At 38.4% G+C, this 27,539-nt stretch overlaps 1 protein-coding gene across 1 annotated transcript; it reads left to right on the top strand.

Moving 5' to 3' along the window:
• On the top strand, window positions 1-27,539 carry htra1a (HtrA serine peptidase 1a). The gene is made up of 9 exons (XM_056235105.1): window positions 1-637; window positions 13,741-13,843; window positions 13,970-14,174; window positions 23,077-23,271; window positions 23,475-23,507; window positions 25,071-25,185; window positions 25,292-25,349; window positions 25,573-25,668; window positions 27,038-27,539. Exons 1-9 carry the CDS (start codon window positions 172-174, stop codon window positions 27,204-27,206), a joined length of 1,440 nt encoding a protein of 479 aa, XP_056091080.1. The 5' UTR covers window positions 1-171; the 3' UTR covers window positions 27,207-27,539.

The following is a 27,539-nucleotide window of genomic DNA, read 5'->3' as shown; positions in this document are numbered from 1 at the left end:
CGCCAGCAGAAACTCAAGAGACGCGCATTGTGCTCGCTCCCGCGGCGCACCAAATTTACACAGCTCGGTCCAAAGATTATTCCCGGCAGGAGACAGCTCGGTTGGTTTTAGAAGAAGACATTTAAACCCGCATAATTATCAATTTACATTCCTTATTTAACGTTGACAAATATGATTTGGGTAACTTTTTTCTGCATCTGCGTCTTGGTTACATCGTTGCAAGCCGATGTGCGCCTCAGTAAACGGTATGTGGTCGGCGGATGTCCGAGTCACTGTGATAAGTCCATGTGTCCGACAATGCCGAAGGACTGTCCAACAGGGCAGGTGATGGATCACTGTAACTGCTGCCTGGTGTGCGCATCCGGAGAGGGAGATGCGTGCGGCGGGGTGGGTAAGCTGGGGGACCCGGTGTGTGGAGAGAGTTTGGAGTGCTCCGTTACCGGAGGAGTGGGCTACTCCGCTACCGTCAGGAGGAGAGGGAAACACGGCATATGCGTGTGTAAAAGTAGTGACCCGGTGTGCGGCAGTGATGGAGTCTCCTATCAGAACATCTGCGAACTGAAGCGGCTCAGTAACCGAGCGCAGAGCCTGCAGCAGCCGCCGGTGCTCTTCATACAGCGGGGAGGGTGTGGGGAGGGTGAGTACATCACCAAAACTAACTGTGCACACTTTACATGCTCGTTTAAACTCTTTACATAGGTACGTTATTTAAATGAGCAATGTCCACCTTAATATGTAGTTAATTTAACTTAGACAAAGATAGATAGATAGATAGATTGAGATAGAAAGAAAGAAAGAAAGAAAGAAAGAAAGAAAGAAAGAAAGAAAGAAAGAAAGAAAGAAAGAAAGAAAGAAAGAATGACGGACTGATTGCATGAAAGAGAGAGTCCAGATGCTGGCAGCAGATGCAGATCTTTGCTGGATGGTATATTCATCATCATCTGCAAAACTATGCACCTTATTTTTATGATCTTGTTCCTTTGTAAACCCTCTTGGTTGAGGATATTGCTTTCTTTTCATGCAATTTTATGGCAGACAGACTCATTTTAATGTCATGTTTCTGTTGATGAACAAACAGTAACAGAAATTACTGTGTTTGAGTCATGCATGGGTTTATTGGGCTATTCTTGCTACATTATTAAACTGAGTGCAAAGTGATCAATGATAGAATAGCCCAAGCCATGCATCTTCTAATGTGTTGCTTAAGTCTCTGCACTCAGTCGCAATTAGTCATTTTAATGCATTTTGAATATCATGTTTGGTCATAGCACTTGCTCATACACAAACACAGTCTGACCCATTAAGACCATTGTGAATGGAGAAAAACCAGAGCAGCTTGGGTGCTCTTTTTTGTATACAGTATGTGTGTGTGTGCTCTTAGAATACAGTTACACCTCTTAAAATGAAGCCCCTCGCATCTTACTTTGTGTTTGTGCATATTTGTGTTAGATAGGTTTTTAGAGTTGAATTTGAGCAGGTTGTAAGGGGTCTGCTTTTATGAGATAGCTCTTTTATGAAAAAGTTCCTATTTTTTAAGTTGAAATGTGGTCTCTCTTTATCTTTTTCCTTGCTTCTTCATTATTCCTACTGAAAGAGCCTCAATGTATTCATTTTGGCACACACTGAAACTTAAATTGTGGCTGAAAGTGGATAGTTGCCTTGGTCCGGATAGTGGATTTGTGATAGTGAATCCTCACACACTTTTTGGCTCACAAACACTCCTTGTGTCAGCTGTTGAGTATCAGCACTCCAAAGCCTTCTTTAGAAGCTAAAATATTAAGGATATGTTTGGCGTAACCATTGACATGTGTCTTGTCTCTGCATATTGGACTAATAAAGGCTCTAAGCAAAGTGCCAAGCTGTGAGAGGTCTGTGGCTTCCAAGTCCTGGCCTCACCTAAAGAAAACACACTGTGCTGCAGAGCTCATGATGTCATTTGCATCTGTATCTGAAGGCCTGCCTGCATCTCTGCACACTTTTCCTTCGCTGGCTGCAGATTTAGGTCATATTGTGAGCATTCAGCAGGAAACATATTTTTACTGAAGCAGAAAGAAAGTCATCTAGACCCTCCTGCAAGGCTAGATGTTTTAGCCTGTTTTGGGTTTTTAATAATTGTGATTGAAGGAAATGTCCTGCACACGGTTAACCCAAGGAGGGGAATGGGAGCTACGCCACCAAATGCATTCTAGACTCACATTGCAGGCTTGAGCTGTTATATTAGCACTGTTCTAAAACACTGTTCTGACATGATTTGAAATGCTCTGCAGAGGCAACTACTCGATTCATGAACACCGCTACTTTAATAATCATTCAAATACATAGCACACAACATATTGGGTAAAATAGTACATAAATGTTGAATTGACATTTCTCATGCTTTTTTTTCTTAGTCTGCAATCTTGGGTTTATTTGTTTGCCGCAATGAATTACCTCACCTGCGAAGGATATGTGCTGCTTTAGACTTTGTATGAAATTAGGCATCTTAAAACATAACATAATTACGTTTTGTAGGCAGATCACTAGGTTTTGGAACATTTTAGAAGTGAGAAAAAGGAGTAGAGTGAAAGGAAACGTGTTTGTAATATGTATGTTTTTGTGAGTAGTTTATTAATATTGGATCTTTGGGATCAGCTGTTACTGAAATCTCTATACGGGCCCTGAGCTGGAAAGAGTGGGCTGTGTGTGTGTGTGTGTGTGTGTGTGTGCTTAAGTTTATGTCAGTGTTCTCTGTTCTTCTTTTGCATGGTTTTCATTAAGGATTTAAGTATTTCAGGCTTGTTTCCCAGAGTGTTTTGTATGTTGTGTCTTGTGTGTTTGTTTGTTTTCTGCTGGCAATTTTTCATGTGTGTTTTGTCTTTGTTCCTGCTCACGCCAGTTTATTTGTGTGTATGAAGATTCAAGAATCAGTTCTTTATGAGCATTACAATTCTCTCAGGATACACACACTCAGCATATCAGGCTTTTAATTGCTCTCTGTATGTCTGAGCTAATTAAAGTGCTTTTATCTGTTTTTATATGTTGTGTGTGTTTGTTTGGTGGTTTTCATAGGCACTCAGAGGTTCGTCTTGTCCAGACTTCTGCAGATTTGTTCAGTAGCCTTACAAATGCTGATGAGGCACATATTTCTCCAGTCTCACTTGTCTTTCTTTCTCTTTCTCTTTCACTGTAAAAACAAAACAAAACAAAACTCATTAAGAAAATAAAGCTTATAGTAATGGGATTTTGACTTAATTTACATCAAGTTAATACACATTTTTTACTATTGTCACTGACTGATTTTTTCACTGACTTTTATGCTTTACTGTGTCTCTACTGTTCCACTGTCACTGTCTCCACCAGTCTGGTTTGTGTTCACCCATCCCTATGTATATTTTTGAACTCTTTGCTAACTGCAAAATAATGAATCACAGTCTCTCAAATCCTTTACTAATATGATGACCTTTCTCCAAAACTCTAAACAGCAGTGATGGTATGCATGTTTTTGCCTCATTGTTCCACTAATGTGTATTGTTTAAATTCTGAGTAAGGTTTTGTTCTTTGTATTTATGTATATGCGCTCTGTTTGTGCAGAAGCGGTCTTTGTTTAACTCTCTTCAATTAGCATGTTATAAAAGGCATGTTTGTTTATGAGTGCAGTCAAGTGCTTGAACTCTTTTTACTGATACTAACACAAAAACGTCTACGTGTGGATGTTCAGTCTAGGAAATAGGAATTAGCATATCTGAGAACAAGAACAGACAGGCACGTAAGTGTGAATAAATTCTGTTATGAACAAGAAGGGACTCATTATTAATGTTTCATGATTCGTCATTAAGTGATGTCTTTCTCACTGCCCTGGAGCGGAGAGGTTCTCCTTTTCCTTAAAATCCTGCCATCTCCTGCAAATATATTTTCTCCAGCCATCTTTCTCCAACAGCCACCTCTCCTATAATCTTTGTGCGTCTGTGTAATATAGGCCAGTAGGACTTTCCCACAATAAGGACTCGTTTCCTTCTCTCTGCTCACATATAGGCCTCGACTGAACTCAAATAAACACACTTCTCGAGTCTGAAGCCTTCACAAACCCCGCAGAGAGGCCTCAGACAGAGCTTACACAACTGTAACTGGACACCATAACTAAAACTCAGAGCCACAGGCATGACCTGTTCATGTTTACAAGGTTTCAATCCCTAACCACTTCTATTGAGTTTTGTTAGCATTGTGCTAGCCATGAGTGAGCTCTCCCTGAACAGAGCAGAAGCTGTTTCAGAGAATAGAATAGAATAGAATCAGGGCCGGTGTCCTGACATTTCATCCTGCCCATTAGATTGTCCTACCAGGGCTTACTGCGCATGCACACAATATTTAATATTTATTTAAAAAACATTTGCATTGTTTTAATGGTAGGTTTAGGGTTGAGGTAGGTATGGATGTTCATAAAGCCTCGAACCACATGAATATGATGCTGGTACCACAATCTGATAGGTAGCATTTTTCGTTGTCGAATTGTGCTACTTACTGTTTTAATGGGAGGTAGCAAAATCTGACAAGGTAGGACAAATCGACAGAACAGTACACTAGATTTACCTTGTTGTGACGAATAGGGAAAACTAATTTTTTGGGCCCCCCAATACCGTCCCATATTGTTTTTATTGCTGTTGAGCGGAAACCTCAAATGCCCAAAACCGTTACTTTTTTAGGACATGAAAAAAAATACATACATACAATACACAAAAATACTGTATTTTTTAAATAATTAAAAAATAGCGCCAGCATCATAGCATAATTAAGTTTTGTAGGCAGATCACTAGGTTTTGGAACATTTTATATAAGAAGTGAGGAAAAAGGAGTAGAGTGAGAGGAAACGTGTTTGTAATATGTTTTTGTGAGTAGTTTATTAATATTGGATCTTTGGGATCAGCTGTAATACTGAAATCTCTATACGGGCCCTGAGCTGGAAAGAGTGGGCTGTGTGTGTGTGTGTTTAAGTTTATGTCAGTGTTCTCTGTTCTTGTTTTGCATGGTTTTCATTAAGGATTTAAGTATTTCAGGCTTGTTTCCCAGAGTGTTTTGTATGTTGTGTCTTGTGCGTTTGTTTTTTTTCTGCTGGCAATTTTACATGTGTTTTGTCTTTGTTCTTGCTCACGCCAGTTTATTTGTGTGTATGAAGATTCAAGAATCAGAGTTCTTTATGAGCATTACAATTCTCTCAGTCAGGATACACACACTCAGCATATCAGGCTTTTAATTGCTCTCTGTAGTATGTCTGTGCAATTATTTTTTAAATAATTAAACACTTTGTTTAATTATTTTTGATCAGTGAATGTTGGACATACATGTTTTATCCGTCATTGAAATGGACGCACCAAGGCAGTAAGTGTATCGCATTACGTTTTCATCAACTTACAGGTTATTTATTGTAGCTATGTGGCCGCTCAGTTTAAAATTTGCCCAAAATCTGTTATAAAACATAAAGTGCTACGCACAGGCTATTTAAGACAGTATTGACAATGACTCAATGACAAATGCTAGACTAAAACGCTAGACTTGCTAGACTTCTCTGCTCCTCAAATACAAAAAATATTAGCCTTTATATACAGAGAGAGTTGCTTAAAGAAAACGCTGTACTTATTCAAACAACCAGTTCTTTTTACAAAATGCAAATAAGCAGATACTTCATTCATGATTGAGGTGGGTGAAGTTGTGAGGTTTGACTGACAGTTTGAGGATCCAATGTAGTTATGAGGTTTAGTCACAAGCTCTTTATAATACATTTCAGTCAGATGTAAAAGGGTGACCAATAGTAATGATGGGAAAGTAATGGAAAAAAATGAGGAAATGTTCTGCCTGATATTTTACATTTTGTTTATAGAATAGAAAATTGTCCCCCTCTCCTCTATCCACATAGAGTTATCACACTACCATTCAAAAGTTTGGGTTAGTAAGATTTGTTATGTTTTTGAAAGAAGTCTCTTAGATCACCAAGGCATTTATTTGATCAAAAATACAGTAAAAACAGTAATATTGTGAAATGTCAAATTTAAAAATAACTGTTTTCTATTATTATATTAAATAATGATATATTATATTAATATATTTTAAAATGTAATTTATTCCTGTGATGGCCAAGCTGAATTTTCAGCATCATTACTCCAGTCTTTAGTGTCACATGATCCTTAAAAAATCAGTCTGATATGCTGATTTGGTCCTCAAGAACCATTTATTATTGTTATCAATGTTGAAAACATATTAATATTTTAGATAGATGAATAGATTTTTTTCATGAATAGAAAATATAAATATAAATCATTTATAACATAATGAATGACTTTACTATCACTTTTAACCAATTTAATGAATAAAAGTATTTTGCTGAATAAAATAATTAAGTTATTAAAAAAGAAAAATTATGACCACAAACTTTTGAACCATACTGTTTACACAATCCATTGTGAACACAAATGATTTGTGCAGCAATAGTGTCTTGAGTTCACATGAGTATTATTGATATATTGAATGCAAACTCTTTGAACATATGGGTTAAAGAATTATGCTCTTAGAGTCTTCCAAATTCAGATAAAGCTGTTGGAACATGTTCAATAAATCAAACTTTTCACTGAACACTCATAGATGGCATTTAATCCGTGTCCAAATGTCTTGCTATTTCTTTTTAAGTATATGGAATATGAAGAGTTTTATGTATACGCTAAATTTCAAGATGACTTATTCTGAAAACAAGCTGAAAAGTGGTGCTATTGTAGCCTTGCTCCACCCTCCTATATACTTTCGCTCAATTTTCATTTTCCTTCAGTCCTACGTTTGGGATTGTCCTGTATTCTTTGGTTTTCTCCGGTCAATTTTTTACCGGGCCAATCAGCGAACAGAGGGAGTGGCTGAGAACGATGACGTTGATGTAGTGCGCTAGTTAGAGTCGTCATACGTCACGACCAAACGTTAGCGATTGGTTATGGCAGATCCAGAGTGACTCTGGGGAGATCCAATAGTTTTAGACTTCAACAGAGTACCCGCCTATAAGGAAGTTAACGCTTGTCAATGGAGCGATGCCAGACTCTATGTACAAATTAAATGTACGAGAGTCTGGTGGGACCAGGCTAGTGCTATTGATGGTGTAACCTGCTTTCTTGAGTCTGTATGTCTGCAGGAGAGACAACCAGGATCTCTAGGACAAATGTAATTTCATTCACTCAGACCATATGCTGTAATCTGGCAGCGGTTCAGTGAAAACACAAAGGCCTCATATTTCTGCAGTCTAAACGTAGACTTTGATGTATTTAGGTCAGAGCTTAGCACATTCTTGGCAGGTTTGTATACCAGCCCATATAGTTTGTAAAACTGTAACTTTACTGATATTTTACTAAAGAAATGAGCCAGGTTGTGCATTACAACGAATGTACCACGGGTAAGGTGTGTAAGCATGTGGCTTTTTTAAAATAAATGTTAAATAAATATAAACATAAACAGTTACATTTATTATTGACAAAAATCAGGACAAACAATGTCTGCCATGTAATATAGTTCATTAGCCTAATTGCACTATGTTTGTTTGCATGAAATGGAAGTTGCCATTAGTCTCGCGTAGCCAGACCTGCAGACTGATGGCAGAAGGTCTGGACTCTATCGCAGCTTTTCTTGACCAAGGACCGCCCTAGAGGACGTTTGACTGACAATGGGAGCAACCAATCACAGTTTGTTTTGTTCCGCGTCATGTTTAGGGGTGTGATAATATAATGTCGATGTCCCTTCCCTTCAATAATAGACCGGCGTTCATCTAATAAATTATTCATTCAAGAACGTTATGCAAGTTTACTGCAACAATGGAGCCGCGAACTTCACAAACTTTTGTAAATCCAGCGTTTAGTTGAGCCTGGTAAGCGCTCATTGTCACAGTTGTAAACACAACGGCTTCTTCCAGGAGGGGTTTTGGCGTCACGGCATTTGTTTCCAGGAGGACCGTTAAAGCACACGACACACGCGTCTCCCTGTATCCTATAGAATTCAACCAATCAGATCGCAACTTCGAAACTCCTAAAGTGTTTCCAGAAAAGTGTGCCATATGGATCAGACGTTCAGCCAACGGTCCGTGGGCGTGACGTCTGAGGGTGTATTCACACCAGGAAAGTCCGATAGTTCACTTGCTTTGGTCCGGACCAAATAATTTTTTATTTTTTATTTTTTGGTACGGTTCGCTTTCACACTGCTCTTTATGCAAGTGAACCAAAATTTGTCAACAAAACCACACGTGTGCTAAGGTCGTCCATTCATTGGACAAGGATTCTCAAGTAGGGAAATCAGGAAGTGCAAAAAAAGTTCAGCATGGAGATATTTCGTACTGCAATATTTGTTATTTTACTAATTTTGTGTTATTCTGTACAAACGTAATATGAAGAAACTGCGCAGAAGACGGATAAGGTATAAAGTTTTGATTCAGAGAGGGGCTATGTTCACACATTCAAATAATGAGATTCTTATTGTATATAGGCTACTGCTAACAAGTGCTGTCAATGTTAACGCTTGCGATTTAAGTTTGTCCAGTTTAATGCAGCGTCACCGTCATCCTTGTATTGTAACTATCGTTACATTATATGAACTGCAAAAGCTTTTTTTTGCATCTATGCGCGATTAGACTAAAGAGAACGCGCTGTATGTGAATGTCCTGATGCACACACTCATGCATTCATTCCATTCCAATGACGCACACACGGCGAGCCAGACAGCGCGCCGGAATGGAATTCTCTTTCGGACTTGAACAACAATAACACAAACCATTATGCCAAAATCTCCGACTACTGAAGCCTTTTAACTCAAAGGCGCAGTGCTTTCTTGCAATTGGGTCGGTTCATGTTCACACCGTAAACGAACCGTACCAGAGTTCGTTTGGAACCGTACCGAGACCACCTCTTCAGCTGGGTCTCGGTTCGGTTGTTTGGTCCGCACCCGAGTTCGATTGCTGTATTCACACCTGCCCAAAAGGTCCGCACCAAGGGGGGAAACGAACTAGAGTTCGATTCAATCGAACCAAACAAGGCAGGTGTGAATACACCCTGAGACTGAGGGTGTATTCACACCTGCCTTGTTTGGTTCGAGTGAATCGAACTCTAGTTCGTTTCCCCCCTTGGTGCGGACCTTTTGGGCAGGTGTGAATACAGCAATATCGAACAGGGTGCGGACCGAACAACCGAACCGAGACCCAGCTGAAGAGGTGGTCTCGGTACGGTTCCAAACGAACTCTGGTATGGTTCGTTTACGGTGTGAACATGAACCGACCCAATTGCAAGAAAGCACTGCGCCTTTGAGTTAACAGGCTTCCGTAGTCGGAGATTTTGGCATAATGGTTTGTGTTATTGTTGTTCAAGTGCGAAAGAGAATTCCATTCCGGCGCGCTGTCTGGCCACACGATACTGTTGCGCGTCTTTCTGCGCGTCGTGTGTGCGTCATTGGAATGGAATGAATGAATGAGTGTGTGCATCAGGACATTCACATACAGAGCGTTCTCTTTAGTGTAATCGCGCATAGATGCAAAAAAAGCTTTTGCAGTTCATATAATCATTATAATGTAACGATAGTTAGGCTACAATACAAGGATGACACTGCGTTAAACTGGACAAACTTAAATCGCAAGCGTTAACATTGACAGCACTTGTTAGCAGTATATACAATAAGAATCTCATTATTTGAATGTGTGAACATATCTCCTCTCTATGAATCAAAACTTTATACCTTATCCGTCTTCTGCGCAGTTTCTTCATATTGCGTTCGTACAGAATAACACAAAATTAGTAAAATAACAAATATTGCAGTATGAAATATCTCCATGCTGAGCCTTTTTTGCACTTACTGATTTCCCTACTTGAGAATCCTTGTCCAATGAATGGACGACCTTAGCACACGTGTGGTTTTGTTTACAAATTTTGGTTCACTTGCAAAAAGAGCAGTGTGAAAGCGAACCGTACCAAAAAAAAAAAAAAAAAAATTTATTTGGTCCGGACCAAAGCAAGTGAACTATCGGACTTTCCTGGTGTGAATACACCCTGAGACTAAGTTGCCATAGTCTGTTCTGTGACGCATATGTGAAACCGCTTCTCGAACAAGAAAAAATTTAGATGGGACTTGACTCTGTCCACCAGGAATTGATTGGATCGTTGAATTATTGTGGTTTGCGATTGGTTTGCAATAGTTATTTTGATTATGTTTATGATGGCAAATAAATTGAAGTGAAAAAAAATGGATGTGCACGGATAAATCATTTATAATAAATACCTCCATATTCCATAAAAAATGAGAATTGCCCATTTTGATTTCATGGTGACTTTAAACAAATAGCTCGTTCAATCAGAATTTAGAGTTTCAGAATTTCTATAATAAGGTGTTTTTCATTATTGGATTACTTATTCATCTTTTTATATTGGCAACGTGAAAGCATCTTCATGTGAAAGGTATACTTTGTCCATCTTGACCATGAGCTTTTTTTTATTTTGTTTTATTTTGTTTTGAGCTTTGCTCAAAAGATGTGATTATAGATTGAATGCTGTCCCTTGTTTAATGCTGGTCTGGAGCTGGTCAGTCTCACCACACTGGATATTCTGCTGCCATAAAATAAACTTTTGTTTCCTTTCCCTCTTGGTATGAAGAGGATGGTTAGTTGTGATGGTTTGAATTTTGTGCTCAGTACTGTGTGTTCAAGCGTATCATCAGATGAAAAGTCAGCAAATGCACAAACGCCATGCAGGTGGTAATGTGATTTAACTGTCAGATGTTTCAGTCTTACAGCACTGTGAGCAAAGGTTATGGAGTCTTAAACCATAAATGCATCAACAGTAGCACTGGTTAAATCATTTTGAAGGTTATAGTAGAATTGTGGCCAGAATACACACTAATAATTCATAAAATGTCCAGAAAGGTTTTGTTCTGTCTAAGATAAGAGGTTATGGATTTGTTTAAATCTTTGTGATCCTCTTGGGTTTCAGGACCTGAGCTTGGGCCAAGATGAGACAAGCATGTCTGATTCTATTGTCTCTGCCAGTGTGTTTAACCTAATCATAGGTCTGTCTTTCAAAGCGGAAAAAAAGGGAGGATTTGTTTAGAATTCTTTGGCCTTTAACTTCCCAGAGTAAATTTCCAGTCCAGTCAGACTGATATTCGGTAAATGTAAGATGAATTTAGACAGTCAATGACAGAAGAGTTTATTTGCAATCGGGTAAAGTTGGCCTTCTATAGCACAATTTATTGTCCTAAATTCTTTTTGGCAGAATATGATGATATTTCATGATGTACATTTACAGTAAAAGTTTGAGGTCAAAAGTTTTGTTTTTCAAAAAGAATTTAAAACATTTATTCAGCAAGCAGACAGTAAAGATATGTTTAATGTTAAAAAGGTTTTTCATTTCCACAAAAGTATTAAAGGGATATTTCACCCAAAAATGAAAATTACCCTATGATTTACTCACCATCAAGCCATCCTAGGTGTATATGACATTCTTCTTTCAGACGAATACAATTGGAGTTATATTAAAAAAAAAGTCCTGGCTCTTCCAAGCTTTATAATGGCAGTGAATTGCCGTTATGTTTTGAAGTCCATCAAAGTGCATCCATCCATGATAAAAGTGCTCCACACAGCTCTGGTGGGTTAATAAAGGCCTTCTGAAGTGAAGCGATGCGTTCGTGTAAGAAAAATATCCATATTTAAAACTTTATCGGCTAAAATAACTAGCATCCGGCAGATGGCCTCAAGTCGACTTACGCCAAAAGAGTAACACTTGACGTTGTATGCCGTAGGGCGTAGGATGTAGGAGCAGCGTAAGCTTTGACACCTCTCGTGGTTCAAACAGGACTGGGCAACAAACTCAAGCTCCTCCGACATTTCTCTTTAAAAATTCATGACTGGTGTTTTGTTTTGCTCTATCCTCTGCGCTTCTGTGTTCGTCAATGCGTCATGCGTCATGTCAAAGGTTACTCTTTCGCTGTATATCGATACGTACGTCCGTCTGCCGGAAGCTAGTTATTTTAGTCGATAAATTTTTAAATGTGGATATTTTTCTTACACGAACGCATCTCTTCACTTCAGAAGGCCTTTATTAACACGCCAGAGCTGTGTGGAGCACTTTTATCATGGATGGATGCACTTTGATGGACTTCAAAACATAACGGCCATTCACTGCCATTATAAAGTTTGGAAGAGCCAGGACATTTTTTTATATAACTCCGATTGTATTCGTCTGAAAGAAGAATGTCATATACACCTAGGATGGCTTGAGGGTGAGTAAATCATGGGGTAATTTTCATTTTTGGGTGAACTATCCCTTTAAGTGGCGCAATAGTTTTCAACATTGATAATAATAATAAATGTTTCAGTATATTAGGATGATTTCTGAAGGATCATGTAACACTGAAGACTGGAGTAATGGCTGCTAAAAAAATAAGCTTTGCTATCACAGGAATAAATTACATTTTAAATGGAAAAATTATTAAAATAGGAAATAATAATAATAATAATGTAACAATTAGGTCCAGATGATGATGAAAATGAATACCATAAGGATGAAAATAAAACAAGGTCTATTAACTAATTAAATAATGAGGAACTAAAAACAGAGAGCATTTATTCCCAAGATAACGAATAACGCTAAATGTCAAGCAGGTGTGATTGTTAAATGAGTGTCCATAGTAACAGATTAATGGTGGGAAACTAAGACTAAGGAAACAGGAAAGTCCATGAACAAACTAAAGTTCCATAAGGAAACAAAATGAACAAATAGTAGAATATCCCATTATGTAATAAATTAATCAAATAACATTGTTGAGCATAACAAACTTCTTTCAAAATCATTAAAAAGCTTACAGACTCTCTTTTGAATGGTGGTGTTTTTATACATATATATTTATTTGAGGAAAGTGATCCGGAACATTGTCATCCTGCAAGACTTTGTTTTAAAACTATAATTAGGTTGAATTTCTCAGGTTATAATGCACGCAAGCGCCACACTGGATGTGACTTTAATTACACTTGAGCAAACAGCATAACTGTTCATAAACCACTCCACTCTTTAATTTTAATGTCCCCGTACTTAGCACAAACTCATCTGGCCTCAGACACATTTATCTTTTGAACTTACATGCTTTCCAACTGCCAGGTCTTCTTGGGGTCCCTGTGATCCCGTATAATTAAAAGTACTAGTCCATCATTGCAGCGACTGTCTTACTGATTGGATCAAATGACAGTTGCTATCGTCTGTGCCTTTGTGTCTGTGATGCTAAACAGTCTGACCCTGAGGGCGATGGAACGAAAGAATGTAGAAAATTAAAAGAGCAATTTTCACACACTTTGTGCATGTTTATGAGCTTTTTGAGTGCTGATTATAAACTATTTTGGTTGAAATGGAAAAGAATATCTCTCACTTCTTTTCCCTTCATGTTGAAATTACAGAGGACGAGAGTCAACATTTCCAGACATGTCCTCCAAGAGACTCCTCAGATCTTGCTCCTCAAGTGTGAGTGTGTGTGTGTGTGTGAGTGTGATGCTGACTTACGTACGCAACAGAAGTCCCATGTATATATTTACACAGAAAAATCCCACCACTTGTCTTTTTTTAGTTAACGACTAGTCTCATATTCCTTTCCGTGTCCTGTTTAAGTGATGTCATTTGATATTTTCAGATGTTTGTCCTCTACTGTCCATTTCTTCCATTATACATTCTCATTACATCTCATTTAATGTTTTTTTTGTCTGTTTTTTTTTCTCTCCAGCTGTCCATGACAACCCCAACAGCCTGAGATACAAGTACAATTTCATTGCAGATGTTGTAGAGAAGATCGCCCCTGCCGTGGTTCATATTGAACTCTACCGCAAGTAAGGTTCTCACATAAGCTTTCATTAGTCCATAAGATTGACAGAGGAACATTTAACCAAATGTATTTTTCTTTACCTCCATTTCCATCTCTCTTTCTCTTTCATGCCCTTTGCCACTTTTTTTAGGATGGTGTACTCAAAGCGTGAGATGGCAGTGGCGAGCGGGTCAGGGTTTGTGGTGTCTGACGATGGCCTCATTGTGACAAACGCCCACGTGGTAGCCAATAAAAACCGTGTGAAGGTGGAGCTTAAAAACGGAGCCTCTTATGATGCTAAGATCAAAGATGTCGATGAAAAAGCAGACATCGCCCTTATAAAGATTGATCCACCGGTAAGAGGAATCAACACAACACTGCTTTTAAGTCACCATAATTTTGCCCAGTAAGACATGTTCTGGGTAACCCTACCCATAACAATCAGAAAGAAATGATTGGTGAATAAGAATGGTGCAGATGCCTTAACTCTTGTTGTAAGCCTAAACTTTACATAAACTGTAAACTTGTCTCTCAGATCTGATTGATTGATTGGAATGTTATTCCAGGATCAACAAAGATGTTGATCCAAGAACGAGTACTTTGTGAAATCACGTTCAACGCTTTGGTCAGGCACTTTACGGTACACATAGCTTTTTTTGCAGTAGAATGAGCATTAGAAGCACAAATCCCATGTTTGTTGTTGTTGTTGTGAAAACTATTGTATATAACCTACTGTTTTTTGTGCATTTTGAAATCTATTTAGTTAATATTAATTTTGACTAATATTTCACCCCTTATCCTTGCAAACCCCGTTACACATTTCTTATGGAATTAGTTTTTTATGTTTAATGTTTATTGCTAGTATTGCTAATATTTATATAATATTTATTTATTTATTTTTAATATAAAATGTCAAATTTGACCTACTGGGGTTTCAGATCTTATTTTGTACTCTATTCATGGAAAGTGCCATATATCCTTCTACAACAAATCCAAGGTTCTTGCTGGCAACAATAATGGCAACATTCAGGTTGACTTCCCTTCAATAGCATCCTTGAGCTGTTCTCCCATTTTAGGTTGACCAGAGGAAAGGGTAAATGAGGTTGAGGAAGGTTGACTTACAGACAGAGGGAAAGTTTACTAGGCTGGAACAGATGTTGTACTCTCTTCATTAGGCCTAAAAGTGTACATACACATTCACCCAGAGACTCGCATGCTAAAGTAATGCTCCAGAAAGCAGTTGACTGTTTTAATGACCATTATTCGCTCAGCAGGCACTTAGCATGTTTAGCCTACCACAGACCAAACATCAGTGTGGTTTGTGTACTGAGGTGGACAGATTGAATTTTTTTTTAATGTCTCTTTTACACAGGAAGCCACCGCACCGTGGTTTATAAATGGAAGCGAAGGTTTTATTTTTAATCCTGATTGTTTATACTGAAAAAGTTTCAAGAATGAATACGTACTGCACTGCAACAAATACGCCAGGCTCTGTTTTAGAATATAGTTACTATTAGTGCAACATCAAAAACCAAGTCCAAATAAACTAAGAGTGTTTCTTTAACAGAAGAAAAAAACAGATAGGCAAGCTAAAGATTGCAGGAATTCAAACTTGACTATATTTCAGCGATTACCGCATTCACATAGCCTAGTAATATTTGGAAAGGAGACTTTTCATGTAACCAAAATAGGAACATTACCGACCCCATAAATACAGAATGACCAACGCAATCCTTATAAGGCATCTTAGGCGAAATTTTCTATTACCCACAACCCCCCGCTCACTCAGGTCAGTGCAGTGCACTGTGCAGACTCTTATAATATATGTCAATGCGAGCTGATAGACACCAGGCAGCATGTTTGGCTGACAATCCTAACCTCACAATCACTCAGGCTCTTAAACATATGTTCTCCAGAGAAATAAAGCACACTCAAGCCCAGACTGCAAGTTTAATCTGATCCGGTGTTCCCAAAGAATGCATACTGCTCCAAGATCAGATTCCTCGACTGCTTCTTATCCCAATCCCTGTAGTCAAAACTTATCCCATGGCAGTGCCTACAGTCTGAGATGTTTTATGTAGCTCTCTCTCTCTCAGCTGGTGTTTCGGATGCTGCTGGATTGAATCAGTGACTCTTTAACGGCCAGCTGCTAAAGAGTTTGCCCCAGTTTGAGTGAGTGATCTTGAATGACATCATGGCCATGTGTGTATGTGTGAGCTACATTGAAAGAGTTTAATAGAGACAGTTCAGTTCTTGCCTCTGATATAAGACGTGCATGCCTCTAACTAACAGGACATTGGGGAAAACAAAAGAGGATCAAAAAAGGGGATTGGCTTGAATGGCACAACAAGTAAGTTAGAGTTCATGCTCTGGAAAAGGATCAGGCACCGCAAAGACCCTGGGGAGACTGAGTTTGTGTGTGTGCCTGCATCCCTGTAAGCAATTACTGCAATTTCTTCCCTTTTTCTGATACATGTTGTGAGGTTTTAAGTAGGTCAGTACTTTCAGTAAGTACGCTTACATATGCTGTTATAATCGAGTTTTTAAATAGTCCCGCTACAGACTGAGCCGCCTGCCTGCGTCTGATTAATATGTCTGATTAACATGTATACATGTTGGATAAAGCTGAGCTATATCTATAGGTCTGGTAGTCTGTGTTGGGAAAAATGATGAGGATGTTGAAGAAGAACATCCAAATCTTAAACCTTTTACCCTGTTACAGTTTACCTCTCTTAAATGAAGTTGCTCCTGTTGTAACAGCTGTGTCATATGTTAAGGAAGTTCTGACACCCCATTGTCTGAGATGGTTCTCTGTGTCCCACACCCATTCCCATTCTACAATTGATGATGACCATTTTGCTCAGGATGTGATCAAACCAAATGGTGCAGAAACAATATAACTTGACTTTCTTCTTCTACGTAATTAAGCCATTTTAGGGATGAGCTCATTCTAAAATATAATCTGGAGTGGAATCTGAGTCGAGGCAAACTACAATTTCTTACATCTGACTTAAAAACATTTTAAAAAATATTTTACAAAATATAAATTACTGCTTTAGTCCAAATGAAATCAAACTTTTAAAATGCATGTAAAGTATTTTACATTGTTTTTCAGATCATGCATTCTCTGGGAATTGAACTCTTGACCTTGGTGTTGCTACCACCATGCTATATTAATTGAGCTACAGGAATGCTAGTTGGAAGTAGAAAACTACCTATCTTTTTGAAAAATACAACTACAAAAACTGAACAATTTGAATGAACTGATTCACTAATAGAAATCAGGATACTAATTCATTGAATCGAGCCAAAGAAACTGAGATTTGAGAGTTTGTATGAGTGAGAAAACGAGAGTGAAGAAAAAGTGTTGATTATTCCTCAGCTAACTTGGCTATAGCTAGGCAAAAAAAAAAAAACACTGATGTAACATTCTGTCATGCCACACCAATATTTGTTGTAGTTGTAGTTAATATGTTAGTTCTATCACAAACTTTTGTTAGTTACTACCCAACCTCAGAGACTAAACTCACATTCACTAACATATGCTCATGCATTGGCTTGTTGAGAAAAAATGAGCTTATATATCACACAGCACAGTTTCACTTATGCAGAAAATGGGCAGCACATGGTGGATGAACTGAGAGGGGAGTCATAGAGCAGATTATTTATTTTCTTCCCAATCTTTTGTCCTCCATATAGTCTTTCTTCCCCTCGTCTCTCTCCCTTTATTGGTGGCTGTCTGTCTCTTGGGAAATCATTACTCTGACTGCAAGCCAGACTTCATAAACAGAAAAGAGGGGAAAGTTTGGTTCTGAAAATGTGGTTAGGGACTGAAAATGAGTGTGTGTGTGTGTGTGTGGACACAAATTTAACCCACATTCAAGGCGATGCTGTACGGATGAGGAGCTCTGAAGGGTCCAACCTCCACACTCAGTTGAACTTCCCATCATTCCTGTTCCCAAACTCAGAAGCTCCAGGAAAATGAATCATTTTCATGTCTCAGCCCATCACACATTTAATCAACTCATTTGTAAATCTCCCATTTGTCTTCCTTTCCATTCCTCTGCTCTGGTCGTGAGCCAAAGCAAAGAGCAAGGTTCCCGTTTAGCATAAGAAAATTAAGGCTAATACATGCTGTGCTTGCGCACACACACAGTTTTCTTTGGATTATCGATGTTCCAGTGGCCTAAAATGCAGTCCAGACTACTGTAATGTGGCTGACTGCTGGTTGGGCCAATTGAGTCATTTAATATTACAGGGTAAGATGTGAATCACACGTGGGAAAAGAGCAGTAGTTTTGGTCAGAGTGGAAGTATGGAAAGGCATAGAGGATATACATGGTATAATCTACCATGTGTGACATTAACGTGGAAATAGAATGTCACTGAAACCGCTTTACCACCCCCCTCCCCCCACACACACACTCAGAAACTCACAAGTCTGAACTCGTCTCAGGTTTGCAGTATACGGTATCCCATGGTCCCAGGCTGATATTTGCAGCTGCTCTGTGATTGAATACACCAAAAACACATTGGAAGGAAGGAAAATCATATCTTTTAAATATTGCAATTATTGTTAAATGCAACGAGAGCAGCAAATAAGTCTCCCAACTTCTCAGTTGGAGAAAATACCAATTTAAGTGTATATGTCTCCTTTAAAAAAAAAAAAAAAAAAAAAAATGTAAGTTTTAAATAAGGTCTTAACAGTCAGTATGTTTTTTACATATAAGAGACAGTCTTTATTTGTCCGAGTATACATGAGACAATGCATATACGCCTACACAATGTTAAAATTTGAAGCATTAAATACATTATGCATAATTGTCTTATCTGTGCCTATATTTTTTTTACTCATAGGGACTTTTTGGAGAAATCTCAAAGACAAAGAGTGTGCTATACTTACATGAAACATAATTGAGAACTCTATTAAGTCTACTGAGCTTTGATGGAGAAACCTCTGAGGTTTTCTTCAGGGAAGAACCTTCAATAGCTCACTCACTGAAAATATCTTGCAGCCACATCCAACACAAACCCACCAAGTGGAGAATCCGGTGCTTGCAATTAAACTGGCGCTTATCTTCTAAAGTCACTCACAACGCAGTAATTAGAGGCACAACGTGGGATGAGATGCCTACTGAAGGGCACAATGATGACAGAGCGGGACGGTGATCTCAGTAACTCCGGTTCCTATAGTCTAATGATGTCTTTTGAATGCTTCTTTTTCTGCATTTGTTCAGAATGTGACTAACTGAAAACTGGTGTTTAAAAGCAGACACACATTTTAATAGTGCATGGGAATGTCAACCTGTGGCAACTCTGTCACTCTAATAATGAAGTAAACCTTTGTCAGACTGTTACCCATTTTGCACCTGCATAAGTGCTTGTTAAAGTGTATCTACTGAAATGGTTTTTACAGATGTGGGCAGTGGAAATGCGGTTTGATTGAAATAAACTCAAAAGGAAATTAAAATCACCTCAAGAAATCAAATATATCACTACCAATTTTATAGGTGAGGAAATTGACTATCATTCAGTGTTTTTTGTTCACATCATCCATATCAATATATAAATGTTTGAGAGATGTCCTTATCCTTTACAGAAAATCAAGTGGTATTTGTTTTCATTGTTGTTTTGTGTTGTTCTCTGTCTGACATGAGTCTGGTTGGTATGTGTATATAGTTTATCTCTACTGAAAGTAGATCATTCTTGTTTAGCTTTTTTTCTTTGCCTTTCTTGTGACACATGTCTTCTATCTCTGTTTGGAGATCCCTATCTCCTTATCTTGGAGGTCTTATGGGGACAACAAAGTCTTCTTTCTCAAAGTTCTACTAGTGTTTCATTGGCATCGGGTGAGGGTGAGACTGTTTTTACATGTCCCAGATTGACTGGTATTTTCAGACTGCGGTATCATTAACAAAGACACCTGGGTAACTGGGTGCTTTTATAGGCCAGATGGATGCAGGTGTTTCTGCTGGTAAATGTTTATAAGGAACTGCTGACCAGTAGTCTCACATAGCAGAGCTTTATAAGAGTTCATGGCCTGTTATGGTAACCTCACAACCTGCTGAAATGACCAACGTAACTGGTCACCATCATATGTTGTATGTCAGAGTAGCTTGTCATATACGGTACACAAAATTATATAGGCTACTTGTCCTATACACTTTTCTTCTATGGAATCAGCAGAGCGTTAGTGACTTTACGCACCATGCGTCTCAGCACTCGGTAATCTCGCTCTGTGACTTTAAGTGATCTTCGGTTCGGTTCCGAGTTCCTGATGTTCCTAAATGCTTCCACTTTCCAATAATGTCACTTACAGAAGACAGTGGAATATCTAGTAGGGATGAAACTCATTACAAAGGTGCCATCCTATCACAGCTTGAATTCACTGAGCTCTTCAGAACAACCCATTTTTTCACAAATTATCATTTTACATTTTAAAATATATTCAATTAGAAAAAAGTTATTTTAAATTGTAATAATATTTAACAATATTACTGTTTTTGTTGTTGCTGTTGTTGTATTTTTAATCAAATAAATGCAGGCTTGGTGAGCAAAAGAGACTTATTTTAAAAACATTAAAAAATCTTAACGATCCCAAACGTTTGAATGGCAGTGTATGAATTTAATTTGTGTTATTTTTTTTAATGTTTGTTTATTTGTTTGTTTGCAGCTGTGCCTAAACAAATGTGTCTATATAATATATATAGATACACACACACATTAATTACAAAGCTTTTTTTAGCTCTCGCACCATTTTTGACATCCTGCCAATGTATAATCACTGCTCTAATATACTGATAATAGCCTAGTTTGAGTTCGGACATGAACACTGAGTCATCTTTGTGGTGAGGAGAAAGAGTAAAAATATAGAGGGAAGCTTTCATTGTGGTTTTATCCTGTAGAATAGATGTTAAATGGAAACTATAATTTCACACACACACAAAATGGTTGACCAAAATGCCACATTGACACAAAATGGCTGACATAGCTTCATTATGGCTAATAAGTGGTGTGAGTTCTAATGTGACTTTTGTGTCTGAAGCATGATCTCATCTTTTTGCAATGGTAACCCAATAGAGCTCTGATGGGCAGTGTTTGGCTGATCTTTGATTCCGACACACAAACATATTCGTACGGATATATATTGTGCCCTTCATCATTAGGGCGGTACACACAATGTTGATTAGGATTGCTTTTTAATATAAACTGTGCAATAAGTGCAATAAACAATTATAAACTACATTTAAGTGTTTTATATAACTTTATACTTAAGCTTGCTTGAAAAGGAAATTAAGATTATAAGGTTATGAATTCAAATTTCAAGAATACAGGATCAATTCTTTATCCTTGAATAATTTAGCCCATTGCTGTGCATCATTTTGTGCCTCTAGGGAGGAGGGAGTAATACATTTCTTTGTCTAGTTTGCCAGTCATCATCATCTTTATCCTCTTCTATTTTTATAACCCCGGTAGCGCAGGTCGAGTTCGCTGAGAGTTCACCTCGTGATAAATGCTCAGGATCAGCTTACTCTGGACTTACAGTTTCCTTCCTCTCCATCAGGTAGATACAGCCTGAGTAGAAACTGTGCAGTAACAAGGCAGCCATTTTGTTTCTTGTTTAAGGTGTTAGTTCAGATATACCAACAAAGATTCTTCCAGCCTAACATTTTATAGTGGTAATATTGTGAAACATCTTCCTGTAATTTCCAAATCAGGCCTTAAGGCCCGCTCACACCAAGAACGATAACTATAAAGATAACGATAATAATATAGTTCTAGAAATCTAAATAAACTACTAAATATAAAAGAATAGCAGAGTCCACACCACAGCTATAACGATAACGATATAGAGGAACGATATCGTTGGGATCACTTTCAGAACGTTTTTTTTTTCCAGCGGTTGAACAATAAAACACTGACAGCCAATCAGAATCCATTCAGATTTAAGGGCTTGAGCATTTAAAATGGCAGACGACATTGCGGATGTCATGGGTTAGCTGTGATGAATGAATCACACAACGACAGGAATACAATTACAACAAGCTTTCATATAACATGCAGGACAACTCAGAAGAATAAGGGTACACAGCTACTTGCATAAACGTGAACGGACAAAGGAACAGACAGAAACTCAGGGTATAAATGCATGAGGCAATAAAGGAAAGTAATCAGGTTCACAGCTGAACAGAATAGCTAAGGAAATAAATGAGAACTCAAACGGACAGGCAAACGGGAAAAAATAATCAGCAGTTAATAGCTAAGGTCAGCCGTGTATTAAAGCCGTGTATGTGCTACATGAACAGCAAAAACATGTTCAATGGCATGTTATACATATACTTTTAAACTGAAGTGCGCAAGCTTAGAATAAACTGACTGCCATCGTGTGTTGGTGTGGACACAAATATAGTTATCGTTATAGTTATCTTTATAGTTATCGTTCTTGGTGTGAACGGGCCTTTAGGGAGCTCAGACAGACATTACACGACCTCTAAACAATCCAATATTGAAAATTTCCCTCATTAACCTTTCAATGATGTTTTCTCAGTAAAGACATCTCACATCGCTATCCTCAAAATAGCCGCAATTCATAAAAAGCCCATATATGTGAGGAAAAATTAGAATGTGTGTGCATATCAAGCTCAGCATGTCTGTTATCCACTCTCTGACTCTATTTTTACTGTCAGTAAACAAACTAGACACCAGTGCAGTAGCTAAACATGCATATTCTGTTGTCACGTTGATCGTCCTAGTCAAGCCCCTGTGATGAGAGGGGAGATTCCATAAATGATTCCCCACAGGAAGGGCAAAACAGCATTCTGATTTGTCCCGTCCTGTCCTAAGTGCCTATTTTTCCATGATGTCATAAAGGTTGCCCGGCGATAAGGTTTCAGAGGTCTGAATTTAAAATCCAAACTCCTGTTTAGCAGACACTTGATAGCGGACGCACGGAGGTGTTAGAATAGGACTGTTTGTATACCAGTTCTGGGCAGTTCAGGAAACTGAAGGGTAGAATTATGGAACGCCTGCATAAGCATTTATCACATGACTGACTTTGCAATGTCATAAAGTTGCTAGAATGTCAAAAACAGCTGTGTTGGGTGGCCACTATTGGATATCAATTAAAGTTCTTTTATAAACTTTTGCAGGCTTTAAGATTGTGAAAGTTTGGATTATTCTTGTCTTATGGGCAGATAGTGAAATAAAGGCTGCATTTCCAATGTAATCGTTTTTTTTCCCTTCTCTTTCTGGCCAACAGAGTAAGCTTCCTGTGCTTCTGCTCGGCCGATCGGCTGACCTCAGACCAGGAGAATTCGTGGTTGCCATCGGCAGCCCATTTTCCCTCCAGAATACGGTTACCACAGGGATAGTAAGCACCACGCAGAGAGGCGGGAAAGAGTTGGGTCTACGAAACTCAGATATGGATTACATTCAGACTGACGCCATCATTAACGTGAGTGAATAATTGCACTCTTTCTAACTGCAAATTTTATTTATTGCTTTATTTTTAATTAAAGTAATTTATTACTTGTTTTATTATTTTTTATGTCTGTCTTTCCATCTGATGGTCTTACCATGAGGCTCACACCATATGCACACACAAATCAAGACACATAACCCAAGCATGTCCTAACACATGAAATGTCTCTTTTACAGTATGGCAACTCAGGAGGACCATTAGTCAATCTGGTGAGCATGTTCTCATTCTAAAACTGTTCAATAAAATCCCATATATGAATATAAACTATGTATTTGCAGAGCATGGTTGTGTGGTAATCATCAGGACCCATTTTCATGAATGTGTCTGGTGTTACAGTAATGTTACCCAGTGAGACCCAGTGTAATTTGACATAGTGCAACTCTAACCCTCAGCCAAATGTGTAAAAGGGCATCTTTTTTAAGTTCATGTCCCAAGGATTACAGTAAAGAGTGAATATGTAAGGGAGAATGTACATTATCGAAAGATAAACCCTGATAAGGTGATCAGGACCTGCAGTGGAGGGGTCTTGTATCATCCCAAAGGTGTTTTTTGTGATAATGACCATTTGAATGTTCATAATCCTACTATTTAATAAGTTACCAAATAAATAAACAATTATACATGAAATACTTATTTGAGTCATTGTTACATAAGTATTATTTATGTACTGTTATACTATTTATTAGTACTTTATTTTAGCTTTTATTTTCAGTTTTAATTTTAATTTTGAGTAATTGTTATATGTGCTTTTTTTGTGTAATTATTAATTACCAATTATAAGGCATCATGTTACGGATCTATGAGGGAGGACTCAAGCGCAGAATGAGTGTTAACGGCTTTTATTGAAAGACAGTTGACAAGACGAGAGATGGTGGGTGAGGAAGTGATAACAGTCCAAACAGTAGGCAGGGAACAAAGCACAATGACAGGCAAGCTGAGAGGGTGGATGGACTCACACGTAGATGGACTCACAGGGCACGATCAGTCACTACACTGGTCTCTGCTTGGTAGAGAGGAAGCAGCCAGTTTGCAGGGCTGGAACAAACAGGGAAACACAACAAACACAAGACAGGGTATCCAGGCACTATTCACAACTGGACCCATGAGCAATAAGTAACAGGTAGCCCAACACACTCAATGACAACAAACTGGCAAAACATGAGGGCAAGAGAACACATATAAAGGGAGCTGAGAACAAGAAGAACAGGTGACCACATTCAGACAAGGAACAGGTGAACACACTCAGGAAACCGAGGACTCAACAAGTGAGCAGAGACCATGAGGAACAGGTGACAACACTCGACAAACGAGGACTCAACTAAGAGGGCGTGGTACTGGGAAACAAGGAGGCAGGAACAGAGGAGCACATGGCCAACACAAACAAAGACAGAGCCATATATTTAAGCACAACACAAACATAGAGACATGAAACAAAGATAACACAGACAAAGCTGCCAGGGCAGAGCCCTGATACATCATTTCTAATTTTCTAATTTCTTTCAGCTAAATTGAAATTACAGAAAATCATTTTTAATAGTTTTGGTTAAAATAACAATACTGTTTTGGGTTAAAATGATCACAAATTATTTTAGAATCTAATATAATATGAGAGTCGTGTTCTTGATTGGTTTCCAGGGGCAACTTGACTTGAATGAAACAAGTTTATTTTAGATGTTACTTACTACTTACTACATTTCCTACGTTTTTGGACATGAAAGTAATTTTTAAAGTAACAGCAGGATAATCATACCTGATCATTCTTTTTCCTGTAGGATGGTGAAGTGATAGGGATCAACACATTGAAGGTCACAGCCGGTATCTCCTTTGCTATTCCGTCAGACAAGATACGTCAGTTTCTTGCTGAGTCGTATGACAGACTGGCCAGAGGTACGACACAGCACATGCATATCCAGAACTGATATATGACAGAGTAGCGGTGTGTTACTTTATTCTTTATACTAACTTACCTTTTGTTCATCTGGCTGTTTTACAGGACGAGGAGCGACCAAGAAAAGATACATCGGTGTTCGTATGATGACCCTCACTCCTGCGTGAGTAGGCTACATAACCACTTCCATGCATCAAACTAATGAATACCTAAGGTTAATGTTATGACCTTATGAAAGATTTTACATGATTATGTAAATGATTTCTATGAGATCTCTGTTTTTATACTCTGCATGATTGATAGTACCATATTACACAGAGTGTTAGTTTTAATATTTTCTTTGATGGCAACAGATCTGATGTAATTCTATTCATTCCCGCTCGCAGACTGTCCAAAGAGCTGAAAGGTCGACTGCGAGACTTCCCTGACATCACGTCAGGAGCCTATGTGATTGAGGTCATCTCCAAAACCCCAGCTGCAGCGTGAGTCACCAAAACTCGAAGTCCCATAATGCCAAGCATGTCAAGAGCGCAGGTCAACTCGTTTGGCAGCACTCGCATGCTGTTTTTACTGGCCACATGCTCTCTGCCGTCATGCTTGGAGGGATATTGTCTTTGGCTCCATTTGTCTCCACATGTTTTAAATTTATGTTAGAGTCCCATCAAAACACACTCGCACAAAAACCTGCTGATGTTCATCATTTCAGCCCGACATGTTTATTGACTCTCACAAAAAACCTCTTCTTCTGTTTTGAAAAGCATTATGTGCGTAAGAGCGAGAGAGGCATCTAAAGTGCTGAAAATGCATACGAATTGAAGGGATAGTTCTCCTAAAAATCAAAACTCATGTCGTTCCAAACTTGTATGACTTTCTTTTTTTTCTGTGAAACTTTCATTGGACAGAAAAAAACCCCAGCTGAAATATTCCTACATAATAAAAAAAAAAATGTCATGGAACAACATGAGGGTGAGTAAATGATGACAGATTTTTATTTTCGTCTGAACAATCCCTTTAAATTCGACTAACAACTTCCAGTTAGTCACCCAAATCATGTCTCAGGTCCTGTCACTGCCACATCACATCCGTTAGCATTTTTAGTGCATCTTGTCTTCATACATGTCTGTTAAAAACAAAAGCAAACACATACTCAAAGGCAAATTTATGGTTTGCAGGTTCGTGTGATGAAATTCTTTGTGCATGAAACACTATTTTGTTATAATTCCACAACCACAGTCCAATCCACTGCCCACCACATCCTGATCCAGGACATTTTTAGTTTTCCTGAAAGCTTGGACATGTTAAGAACAAGCTCAGATGGCACCCAGACACACAAACAACTGCTTCTTTCCTCTCGGTGCGACATCACTACGGTTATGAGTCACAATTGAATAACAGATGATCACCAAATGTCACACTTGCAGTCCAACAAACAGGAAGTACTTGTGAAGTCTAGTATATAACCTAGGTGGTTACTCTGTCAGAGCATGTGGATATGATCTCAGTGTGTTTTGTTTGACCTAATATACTGAGAGTATATATCTGAAATATGGTTCAAAAAGCCATTTGAGGTGATAAGGTCTGAATTATAGAGCCATTACGCTTTTGAATGTTGATGTTTTGATGAAGCGTACAGTTCTACAACAACTGTAAAAATACATTACGTACAGCCTTCAGCGTTGGTTTTGGAAGCTATTTTGGAGTCATTCTGGGAAATCCAGCAATATTAGATTTGTACTGGAGAGGTTTCAGTCTTTGTGATGTAAATTCTCTTAAGATGAAATGATCATTTTTTTGTCCTCTTTAGTCCTCCTCCTCAAATGCTTTTTCCCTCTTCTCTTGTCTCTTCTGCAGAGGTGGACTTAAGGAACACGACGTCATTATTTCCATCAATGGTCAGCGCATCTCTACAGCAACGGATGTGAGCGCGGCCATTAAAAAGGACACTAGTTTACGTGTGGTGGTTCGACGTGGCAACGAGGACGTCATCCTCACTATCATTCCCATGGAGATTGACCCTTGAGCCGGTGCTCATCGACCCCACCAATGAACTTACCGGGTGTGTCCTCTGCCCCGCCCCTACGAGGGACGTCTAGCCAATTGTCTGTGCTCTTGAAATGACGGGCTGGGTGAAAGCTCAGCCTGAGATTTTAGACTGTACAGAGCACATTGATGTAGACTCACATTTATTAATGTTTTTATTTTAATCATAATGAATGATTTAGGATGCTACTACTGTTTATTGTTCGACATAAGCCATTGGATAGGATAAGATTTTCCAGAATACACATTTTCTCTTCCATTACCCAACAATTTAGTGCACAGCAGCTTAAAGAGTTTTTTTGGACTTGTCTGG

The sequence above is a fragment of the Rhinichthys klamathensis genome, unplaced genomic scaffold, assembly GCF_029890125.1.
Source record: "Rhinichthys klamathensis goyatoka isolate OS25496 unplaced genomic scaffold, OSU_Roscu_1.1 h1tg000412l_1, whole genome shotgun sequence".
Taxonomy (NCBI): Eukaryota; Metazoa; Chordata; class Actinopteri; order Cypriniformes; family Leuciscidae; genus Rhinichthys; species Rhinichthys klamathensis.
The sequence above is the reverse complement of the archived record's forward strand: the minus strand, read 5'-3'. Positions and strand labels throughout refer to the sequence as shown.